General features: G+C 37.1%; 1 protein-coding gene across 3 annotated transcripts; it reads left to right on the top strand.

Annotated features, from left to right (window-relative positions):
• Positions 1–3,146: 3,146 nt before the first annotated feature.
• Positions 3,147–11,611, top strand: LOC107551548 (oxysterol-binding protein-related protein 2-like). Of its 3 annotated transcripts, none has more exons than XM_016233188.1 (10): positions 3,147–3,298; positions 6,403–6,523; positions 6,710–6,785; positions 7,543–7,677; positions 7,995–8,092; positions 8,265–8,447; positions 9,498–9,605; positions 9,696–9,785; positions 10,140–10,266; positions 11,368–11,611. In XM_016233188.1, the coding sequence occupies exons 1-10, from the start codon at positions 3,262–3,264 to the stop codon at positions 11,560–11,562; spliced, it is 1,170 nt and encodes a 389-aa protein (XP_016088674.1). In that variant the 5' UTR covers positions 3,147–3,261; the 3' UTR covers positions 11,563–11,611. The 3 variants fall into 3 exon arrangements, with proteins under 3 accessions (XP_016088674.1, XP_016088673.1, XP_016088672.1); XM_016233187.1 differs by lacking the exon at positions 3,147–3,298 and adding an exon at positions 3,969–4,136 and having other exon boundaries at positions 11,368–11,610; XM_016233186.1 differs by lacking the exon at positions 3,147–3,298 and having other exon boundaries at positions 6,277–6,523; positions 11,368–11,610.
• The last annotated feature ends 263 nt before the right edge of the window (positions 11,612–11,874 follow it).

The following is an 11,874-nucleotide window of genomic DNA, read 5'->3' as shown; positions in this document are numbered from 1 at the left end:
TTCCTACCGTAAATATATCAAAACTTAATTTTTGATTAGTAATATGTATTGCTAAGGACTTCATTTGGACAACTTTAAAGGTGATTTTCTGAATATTTTTTTTGCACCCTCAGATTCCAGATTTTCAAATAGTTGTATCTCAGCCAAATGTTGTCCTATCCTAACAAACCATACATCAATGGAAAGCTTATTTATTCAGCTTTCAGATAATTTATAAATCTCAATTTTTAAAAAAAATGGACCCTTATGACTGGTTTTGTGGTCCAGGGTCACATACATTTTGGTTCTTGGCTGTTTAAAGCACCAACACATAGATGATTTCTAAAGAACTAGACAATAACATCATGTTGAACCTTAAACTGAATGTGGCAAGATATGTTGGTGGAAACTGTGGTTGCCATGGTGCTAATTTTATAAAACAATAAAAAAAATTGAATCATTATGTTACCTTTAAATAATCATTCTCCGACCTGAGTTCCTCAATTTCCCTGATTAATTCCTCATGCAACCCGTCCATTAATTCCTCAGTCAGGTCCGAAAACGCCAAGGACGTGCTGGCGGGCATCCTGCTGTCGCGATCTGTATCGTGAAAAGCACTATACAAATAAACTATATATATATATATATGTGTGTGTGTGTGTGTGTGTGTGTGTGTGAGTGAGCGTTCCAAATTTATATTAGAAATTCATTACATTAAAATATGGCATTAAAATGATATTATATTTAAATAGAATAATATATGCATACACTCTTTGTTCCAAATGTATATTAGAAATTAATTACATTAAAATATTATATAAAAATTTTATATTGTAATATATGCACGCACTCCATGTTCCAATAACAATATATATATGAGAAAAAAAATACCATAACAAACATAATATAAAATAATGTCATGCTGCATATTGTAAATAATAAAATAAAATTTTCTTTTGTCATTATAATATTAAATTAATGTAGGATTTATTTCATAAAATTTTTCTTGAAGCAGTCTTCTTTAGACTCCTTCTGCTTTTTTAATAAAATTTTTTATTTAATTTAATTTTTAAATTAATTTGGTAGCAGTACCAGGTAATACCTGCTTGAAGTTAAAACAATAACTGTGAATATGACATTTTGTGTTACATTTTGTGGAAAACTATAGTGACCTTTTGGTCCATTTTTGTAAAGATTTCTTAAATTAATTAAAAGAAATCAAATAATTAAATCGTGTATACGTTTATTCGCTATTATATATGAAACATGTTTATTTACTGTGTCCCATATTAAGTCATTTAAAAATAAATGTTATTGCGATTAACCCTTGTGCGCTCCTCATTTGGGAGTCACACTAAATAGTCTTCACGATCAAAAGTGACCGAACACCTTTTTTTCTTCTTCAGTAAAATCAATCTAATATATCTTTGTTCAATAATATTTTTTTTCTTTTGTATTTTGAGATAATTGCATGGTACTAATTAACATTTATTCAATAATTATGATACATTTTTCCCATTGAAAATAGTACAAATTTTTAATTATTTGTCAATTAATGCAGTATTTCAGATTAAAATAGAGACTAGGCCATTAAAAAACAATTTTTAAGGCAGAATAGCACCTCCTGGTGAGAGCAAAAACAAAAGGGACAACCTGTAATTGCATGCTGTAACCACTAGATTCCTGTATAGGACTCTTTAGAGAGAGGCTTGTGAATTCCCTAGTTGTTTTATATCTGACCTTGACACAGACAGCTGAAAGTTGTCTTCCATGCTGCAGTTAGACTCATTTCCTTCTCTCTGATTTACTCATGACATGAGTCATCCATGTGGCCTGACCCCTGACTTTTCCCTCTTAAAAACTTATAAAGAACCTTGACCTGCACTGAGGAAAACAATTCCCAATTGAAAACAAGCATCACGTGGTTTGGGTCATCAGAAACCAATTAGGCCTTGCAAAATGGTTGAGATGCTTTTGAATAGCTGTTTGAAACTTATGCTGAACAATGAGTTGATTGATACGTGCAAGGAAAATAGATTTTTAATATAATCTTAATTTAAAAAATCGAGTGATATTTGTTTATTCAGACTTTATCTTCTAGTGGAAACATCAGACTTCTCCAGTCTTTTAGTCCTCTTTAACCTTGCACCTTTCTTAAAATCTACTACAAGCTCATTCATTTTGAGTAAAACAGCCATATGTCAAAATTCAATCAACAGCTGATGGATGAAACCCAAAGAAATCCTCCGTCTGCTTTTTTTCCCCTCCAGTAATACATTATGCTCTGATGTACATCACAAGATAGAAAAGAAAGAGATTTGTCATCATTTGAAATGTATTTCCTAATATTGCAGATTGGTTGGTCTAAAGAAAATGTCTGATAAGGTTTATTATTTAAAAAAAAAAGCAATAAACATTGCATAACATATACTTGTAGGTTGGCACCTTGCTTTGCATATCTGATCTAATAGTGGGTTGGCTCACTGACTTTCACTGAATTTCCTGTGTGAGATAACCAAGAAGTCATAATGGTTAAAGAAAGAAGTGTAGCAGTGAAGATCTCTTCAGTACTGCTTGATTTGTCTTTGCTTTTCGTGTTACTTAAAGACTTCAGAGTTGTCCTGGGGCTGTAATAAAACTGCTAATTGCTCTCCAGTAATTTGTGCTCAGGGAATTCGCCGAGCACAAATAATAACCTACTAGAACAGACCGGGAAAGACATTCAGGAAGCTTTTTTAATTAACTCTGCAATGGCTACATAAAATTGCGTAGCTGGTTAATAAACTTTAACCGTGCTAGAAGCATTCCCTCAGGTCTCGTCTAGACTGAGATAAGGCTGTCCCGTATTCGTCACAGTACAGGTCTGTCTGTCAGGTTGCACTCTTTGGAAGTAGACCGTCCAAAGTTCAGTTCTATATCAAATGCGTTCCAGCATACAAGCCCATGGGAGGAGACCCACACTGGCTCCACCTCTCCGTTAAAGTGCGGCCGGCTAGTTTCAGTCAAACATGACGGATGAATGGGTGCATGAATGTAGGCTCTAAGATTATTGGAGGAACAGGTGAATGATGGGATTTTTGTCCATTTCAGTGTTTTTTTTTTTTTAAGTTTTTTTTAAACCGACTCCAAGGTTGAGGTGTTCTCTTGTTTGTGTGTCTGGTTTTGACTTTTTGTCTCTCCACAGGTGTCCCTGTTTTGGATGTGGTAACAAGTCTCCAGAGACAAGAAAGTGAAAGAGAGACCATGTTTTAGAGTTCCCGTGTTGGCAGCCCATTATCTACAATGAACAATGAAGACGAGTTCTATGATGCCGTCACAGGTAAGACATTTTAAATGGCACGTGATGGTAGGGCTGTTTTTAAAAAAAAAAAAATCATAATGGTTAAAGAAAGAAGTGTAGCAGTGAAGATCTCTTCAGTACTGCTTGATTTGTCTTTGCTTTTCGTGTTACTTAAAGACTTCAGAGTTGTCCTGGGGCTGTAATAAAACTGCTAATTGCTCTCCAGTAATTTGTGCTCAGGGAATTCGCCGAGCACAAATAATAACCTACTAGAACAGACCGGGAAAGACATTCAGGAAGCTTTTTTAATTAACTCTGCAATGGCTACATAAAATTGCGTAGCTGGTTAATAAACTTTAACCGTGCTAGAAGCATTCCCTCAGGTCTCGTCTAGACTGAGATAAGGCTGTCCCGTATTCGTCACAGTACAGGTCTGTCTGTCAGGTTGCACTCTTTGGAAGTAGACCGTCCAAAGTTCAGTTCTATATCAAATGCGTTCCAGCATACAAGCCCATGGGAGGAGACCCACACTGGCTCCACCTCTCCGTTAAAGTGCGGCCGGCTAGTTTCAGTCAAACATGACGGATGAATGGGTGCATGAATGTAGGCTCTAAGATTATTGGAGGAACAGGTGAATGATGGGATTTTTGTCCATTTCAGTGTTTTTTTTTTTTAAACCGACTCCAAGGTTGAGGTGTTCTCTTGTTTGTGTGTCTGGTTTTGACTTTTTGTCTCTCCACAGGTGTCCCTGTTTTGGATGTGGTAACAAGTCTCCAGAGACAAGAAAGTGAAAGAGAGACCATGTTTTAGAGACCCCGTGTTGGCAGCCCATTATCTACAATGAACAATGAAGACGAGTTCTATGATGCCGTCACAGGTAAGACATTTTAAATGGCACGTGATGGTAGGGCTGTTTTTAAAAAAAAAAAAATCCGTAGTATGTTTGGTATTTTAATGAAGTGTCCATTTGCGCCGCTTCTTTGCAGCCAAATAGCACTGTAACCAAACACAGACGTTGTGCACATGATTGTAGTGGTGATGAATGGATATTTGAGACCAAAAAGGTACCTCTAAAATTTGAAATCCTAAAAGAACTTAAAGGGATAGTTCACCCAAAAATGAAAATTCTGTCATTAATTACTCACCCTCATGTTCCAAACCCGTAAGACCTTCGTTCATCTTCAAAACACAAATTAAGAATTTTTATTTTTATTTTTTTAATCCGAGAGCTCCCAGACCCTCCCATAGACAGCAAGGATCCTTTCACAATCAAGGCTCAGAAAGGAGATCGTTAAAATAATCCAGGTGACATCAGTGGTTCAACCGTAATTTTACGAAGCTACGAGAATACTTTTTGTGCACAGAAAACAAAAATAATGACTTTATTCAACAATTCATCTCCTCCGCGTCACCCTATAGCGCCATTTTGGAGAGTATCACATACGTAAACCAAGTATGCAACGTATGGACGCGGATACACTGTTTACGCTTTGATCTGCACGTAAACAACGTATCCGCGTACATATGTTGCATACGTTGTTTCAAAAATGCTTTAGAAAACTGAGTCGGGCCAAGTACCGAAACAAACTTGTAACCAATCAGCAGTAAGGGGTGTGTCTACTCACGATGGGGATGGGAGAGCGCTCAGTGCACAGGACGGACATTAGCCGAGCTGAGCGACGACAGAAAGATAGAGATGGCAGATTAAAAAAAAGCAAGAGGAAAACGTCTGCGGAATAAAAGATGGCTTACGATAACGCAAGTAGTAGGACCAGTGTAAATATCGGATCAGCTTTCCAGTGCTGGAGAGAACTCAAGGAGCGGGAAGGCCTGCGATCGGACGCCGAGGTTGCTTTGTTTCTTCTCAATCGGTGAGTAACATTTTTTTTTGCATTTTCACAGAACTAATATATGCTGGCTTTTGCTTGAATATGCTCGTGAGTCATTATCATTGCCTGGGTTGCATACGTATGTGTGGGGCGGGGCTATCAAAATAGGGGCGAGACCCTTTTGGAGTAGGGGTGTGTTTGTTTGGTGATTTGGAAATATCAATATTGGCTACCAGAAATCACTTACCGCACCTTTAATGACAGTTTTCATTTTTGCGTGAGCTATCCCTTTAAATTGATTCATGATCGGAAGTTGTTTGTAACATTACCTCTGTGACACAAGCCCATCCAGACCTGTCGCATGTCATGAAAATATTGACATTTACACACAGCAGTATTAAACAGCTGTGTTTTTTTTTTTTAGGACAATCTAATTTGTCCCCTATTGTTAGTGTTTTGGCCAATGTTGACTTTGGCATTCGTCTTGTGTGTTTATGGTAGAGTGGCCGCAACATGGGGTGCCATTCTGGTGTTGGCTTACCCGCAGTCTGTTGATGGCTTCAATTATGTAGTGCTGTGTTCAGATGGCTTCTTTCATTGCTGAGATGAAATGAGATAAAAAAAAATTTATGTAATGAATAAATAAACAAGGCGATACGGACCTTGGCAGGTCATTGTGCTGGGCTCCTGAAGTCTGATATCAACAGAGTCGCTCATATCAGATGGTACAAAATATGAAGGAGACGCATTTTAGACCATGTTATTAAATAGTGCCATAGTTAATAACTGCATGTTGATATCAGGTGTACAGAAAATGTTTGGTGAGGTGTTCTGCATTTAATGTTCCAAAAATTTTAAGAGATGTATTTGTAAGGGTGATATCAATGCATATATCAGTTTTTGGTCAATATATGTTTTATATGGAGCTGCTCAATTTAGGAAAAATCTTGAATTGCTTTTTTTAATTGTTTAAATTTTTTTACAGACAAATTGTGAAAAAACTAAATCCAGGTTTGCTGTGCCTGTTTGTACTATTTCACTGAAGGAAAAAAAAAATATATATATATATATATATATATATTATATTAATTAAACTATCAATAAAAAATGTATTAACTTAATTCGTTTGATTAATTGTGCAGCCCTGATTTTATATATTTAATATAATTCATTTTGAAGAGTAAAATGTTTATTTATTCTGAACTCTCGTTTATATCTCGTTTCGTGTTTCAAAAAGAATTAACCCTCTTAAGGTTGCAGTCATGCATCTCTGTCTATCTGTCTCTCTAAATAAGATGTGCTTGTGTGTCCCAGGCTTGGATTCAGATGAGTCGTGTGAAGGCACATCAGAAGCCAGTTTTAAAGATGCTGTAGTGTATGGCGGCGCTCAGAAGAACAATGGAGCGGTTCCTCAGAACGGAATTAAGAAGCACAGGTACAGCCAGATTCCAGCACTGTGACCCATATGCTCTTTGTCTCTGCCTTTAATCTTTCTCACTCTCTCTCTTTTCTTTCTCAAGATTCTTATTGTTCATCTTATCTTTACAGTTCATTCTCGTTCATTTATAATCTGCACCTACATAATGTTTATGAATGGGAAAACATTCTTCTGCCCTCTTAGGTCGTCTCTTCCTGCCCCCATGTTCTCCAGGAATGATTTTAGTGTGTGGAGCATTCTCAAGAAATGTATTGGACTGGTAAGGATAAATAAATAATCATTTTAGCAGCAAGTTTAGCATGATTTCAATCTTATTTTTGTGGAATATTGCCATGTTAATTTTTCTGTGAACCTCATTATTTTTTTAATTCATGTGCCCCTGTAATCTTCAATCAAAAACTTGCCCTCCCCCTCGAAACGATACCTGTTCTCTGATGACGTGAGAACGGGTCAGTAATAATCTCTCGCCTCCAGCAGCTGTCACTCATATGAGAACACAGCAATTACAAACGACAATGGCCCAATCAATTCCTGATGTACAAACCCTGTGTTTCTTGTTCTCATTAAAGAAGCGGTTTAACTCGCTGTTTATACGCTACAATAGGGAAGAAAAACGCATGCCGTTTATTTTTTTTTTAATATTCCGCACGAATAGTTCTTTAGCATTAGTGTTTTTCTTTTTCTTTAAAGGAGTTAAACAACTTCTCAGAAAGGGTGAAAATCCAAAGTAGTAAATTATGTACATGCAGTCACATTTGACTTAAATAGTATAACTTTATTAAAAAAAAAACACATCTCAGGTCATTCTCTTCATTTGCACTCAGTCCTGCTGTTTTTTTTCGTTCAAAAATCTGCATTGGGGCCCCTTAAAGAACTTGTCTAAACACTGTCTAATGGACATAATACTGAAGCACTGTACTTTTACAGGGTTTCTTTAATAACTATATTAGTAAAGTAGTTTGAAGTTGTAGTGGTGTTTGGTCCTGCTCAGTCTGTTTGCTGGTGCTGTTTTCTAGGAGCTGTCCAAGATCACCATGCCCATTGTGTTCAATGAGCCCCTGAGCTTTCTACAGAGAATCTCTGAGTATATGGAGCACACATACCTCATCCAGAAAGCCTGCTCACAGTCCGACACTATAGAGAGGATGCAGGTGAGACCACACACACCTCTTAAAGCAGAGGTCTCAAACTCAATTCCTGGAGGGCCACAGCTCTGCACAGTTTAGCTCCAGCCCTAATCAAACACACCTGATCCAGCTAATCAAGCTGAACTCTGCAGAGCTGTGGCCCTCCAGGAACTGAGTTTGACACCCCTGCCTTAAAGGCAGATTGTTGTGTTTGGATTTTATAATTGGTTTATCATTTTAATATAAGCTAGGGCTGGGTCAATATCGAGATGAATCATAATAGATATTAAATTGTCAGGCAGTTGGTGAATTCAAACCTGTTTTTCTGTCTTTTTTTTAAGACGGTAGCTGCCTTTGCTGTGTCTGCAGTCGCTTCTCAGTGGGATAGAACTGGAAAACCTTTCAACCCGCTTTTAGGAGAAACCTATGAACTCACACGGTAAAGGCACATCAGCAGAGAGTTTAATAACGAACTATGCTGATAAGATTTGAGGGATGTGGGTTAGATCAGAATTGGTCTGGAGGGAAACTGGTCTCTGTCATTTATGTAACTCTACTTCTCCTTCCCCTTAACGCTTCCTTCCTCTGCTCTTGTTGGCTTCTCTTCTCAGAGATGATCAGGGTTTCAGACTGATCTCAGAGCAGGTGAGTCACCATCCGCCAATCAGTGCATTTCACACTGAGAGTCTGACAGGTGACTTTGTGTTCCACGGCTCCATCTACCCCAAACTCAAGTTCTGGGGCAAAAGTGTGGAGGCAGAACCTAAAGGGACCATCACGCTAGAGCTTTACAAGTGAGTGTGCCGTGCTGAGTAGACCATGAGAGAGAGATTCCCTGATTTATTTTTGTTTTGATTTGGTTTTGCTTTTCATTTATTATTATTATTATTATTATTATTATTATTGGTTTTGGTTTTTTATTTTTTTGGTTTTTTATTTTGGTTTTGTACATGACATGCAAGAAAAAATAAATATATCGTGCACACGATTTACTATTTCATTCCCTCCATTTATAAATTGTGTGCACGATTTACTAATTTGTATAAATTGAGAGAACGAATTAGTAAATTGTGCGCACGATGTAGCAAATCGAGGGAACGAAATAGTAATCGTGTGCATGTTTTAGTACATCGAGGGAACGAATAAGAAAATCGTGCACAATTTATTTATTTTTCTTGCATGTCATGTGCGGGGCTCCGTAGTTTTGCTTTAAATGCCTGCCTTTTCATTTTTGTTTTTTGTTTGGTTGTTTAATATTAAATTTTTTATGTAATGGGCTGGGGTGGGTTTGTTGTGGTCTTATTTTTTTGTTTTGTTGTTTTGGGATTTTTGTTTGGGGCTTTTTTCCCTTTTTTGTTTAGTGCTTTTTATTTGTTTGTTTAATAATAATAATTATTATTATTATATATGTTTATTTATTTTTGCCTTTTTGGGGGGGGTGGGGGGGGTTGCTTTTTTAGTTTATTTTATTATGATAATTTCTTTTGGTTTAGTTTTTGCTTTGTTTGCCTGATTTTTCATTTTTGTTTTTGATTGGTTGTTTGATATTACATTTTAATGTAGCTAATGCTGGAGGAGGGTTGGCTTTTTTTGGGGGGGGGGTTTGTTTTTGTTTTGGTGTTTTTAATTTCCTTTTTTTTCTCCTTTTTTTTAAAAATGTAGCTAATGGTGTTTTTGTGAACATTTAGCTAACTTTCTTGCTATTTTTGTGTTCATTAAAAGGTTTATTGATTGTGTGAGTGAGATTTTTCTTGGATGAGTCAGTGGTTGCATTTGAGAGCTAAGGGTTCTGGGGTTGCCGAGTAACTGCCTGCTCACTTACGTGTGTGTGTTTATCCTCACAGGCATAAAGAGGCATACACATGGACAAACCCTTTCTGCTGTGTACACAATATAATTCTTGGTAAACTGTGGATTGAACAGTACGGCACTGTAGAAATTGTCAACCACAGGTAAAGCCAGACTGTTCAGTTTTTATGATCCATCTATTCTATTGTGAATTCACATGGTCTGAATTATTAATGTGATGTGTGATTGGTTAGTACTGGAGAGAAGTGTGTACTGAACTTTAAACCCTGTGGGATGTTTGGAAAGGAGCTGCACAGAGTTGAAGGTTACATCCAGGATAAGAGGTGAGATCCTGACTCACTTGATTTAAATGAGGAAATTGTTGCATTAATCAATATATCAGTTGTCTTTGATTTATACTTATTTATACTTACCACCTAGCAGCATTACACACACAAAAAAAAATTCTGTTATCAGTTTCTATTAATTTATCCTGTTTTTTTTAGGATAATGACATGACTGATATGACTAGTCATACGTACAATTAATTTCTTGGAAACAATAATGACCTTTTAAGATTTTAAAGTTTAGAAAACAGACACCCTTGATAACCGTTACATGAGGCACCGAGTTTGTTTATTTATCTTTATTTAATGAGTGCATGTTTCCTGTTCTTTTCCTGTGTATCTCACATCCAGTAAGAAGAAGCGCTGTGTGATCTATGGGAAATGGACCGAGTGTATGTGGAGCGTCGACCCACAGGTGTACGAGGCCCATCGGAAACTCGAGAAGAAAGGAACAGCGGACACTAAAAAACAGAAACAGGTGTGAAAGATAATAGTTGACCTCTCATGCTGCTTCTGCCCCTGACTGTTAATGCTTCCGGTAAAACTAAAGCAAAACTCTCTCGGTGTTCAAGGTAACAGAGCGAGATGTAGACTAGTATCATTAGGAGGTGTAGACATCTTAGACTGTCTGTAGTGATTCATGCACATGCCGCGAATAATGGAGTGTTGTTTTAGGGTTACTGAATGGTTTGTATTGGTGTATGTGTGGTTTAAATGTGCTAATGTATGTACAGCAGAGCTGTGTGTAGGTGTAGAGAGAGCAGGTGTGGTAAAATACTCATCATGCCTTAGTCCTTTGCCAGAGTTTTGTCAGTTCATTTGTTTATTTAAACACGTGTCTCATTACATGACAACACACCCAGCTGATTGCTATATTTAACAGACGTCTTGTCAATGAGAGTGGGAGCTTCTGTGTGTTTTCTGCATGGATGCATACTAGGGTTGTGACGGTGAGGACATTTTCCCACCGGTTAATCGACGTATGACAACACCGGTAATACCGGTATCACTGCGGGGCGAGGCGTTCCCTCTTTTCCTTGCGGTGGGGGTCGGTGACCCGGTGGGCAAGTGACGTAACCGATGTTGCGTATCACCGTCAGCACCGTCTATCGCGGCAAGCCTAATGCATACTTTGTGACTTAAAAATGGTCGCTATCATCCTCATGTCATTCTAAACCTGACTAGCAATTCCTCTCCTGTGGAACATAAAATTAGATACTTTGAGAAATGTCTCTGTGTTTTTATTCCCAGGATAGAAGTGAATGGTCACCCCAACTTTTTTTGTTGCAAACATTTTCAAAATATCTTCTTTTGTGTTTTGCAGAAGATACTAAGTAACCAAGTGACACTTATTTTAAACCATGAAAGCCCGAGCTGACTTTTCAAGCGAAACATTTCACAAATATAACTGTTTAATTTAAAATGATAAAACAGTATATGCACTGGAGGGGGCACTTGGTTTGATATCGTGTCTAATGTGTTTTATGCTCTTCCTGAATACTAGGTATTGTGTGAATAATAAAAATGAAAGTATATAAGGGAAAGTTATTGTGTTTAATCTATGTACTTGCACCAACAGGAGGAGCCAGAAGCCGTCAACGAGGATGCCGATGAAATGCCTGAAGTACAGGAGACTGTGGCAGTGATTCCTGGTAGCACATTATTATGGAGAATATCATCAAGACCGCCTCATTCAGCAGAGGTACACACACACTGTTATGTTAATGTGCAGAGGCCTGAAGGCACAGACACATCAACACATGACTTTAAGTGAAAAAACAGTCAAACAAACAAATGGATGATTCCTTAAAAAGTGACACTATTGTTTGGGGTTGGTGCAATTATTATTTTTTAAGTAAGTCTCTTATGCTCATTAAGACTGCATTTATTTGTTTAAAATACAGTAAGAACATTTTATTGTGAAATATTTACATTTAAAATCATTTTCTATTTGAATGTCATTTAAAAATGTAAGTTGAATTTTCAGCATCATTACTCCAGTCTTCAGTGTCACACGATCCTTCGGATGCTGATTTGCTCAATAAATATTTTTCTTGTTATTTTCAGTGTTGAAAAATGTATATTG

The sequence above is a fragment of the Sinocyclocheilus grahami genome, unplaced genomic scaffold, assembly GCF_001515645.1.
Source record: "Sinocyclocheilus grahami isolate Dianchi unplaced genomic scaffold, SAMN03320097.WGS_v1.1 scaffold426.1, whole genome shotgun sequence".
Lineage (NCBI taxonomy): Eukaryota > Metazoa > Chordata > Actinopteri > Cypriniformes > Cyprinidae > Sinocyclocheilus > Sinocyclocheilus grahami.
Note: the sequence above shows the minus strand (reverse complement) of the source record. Positions and strands in the feature narration are given on the sequence as shown.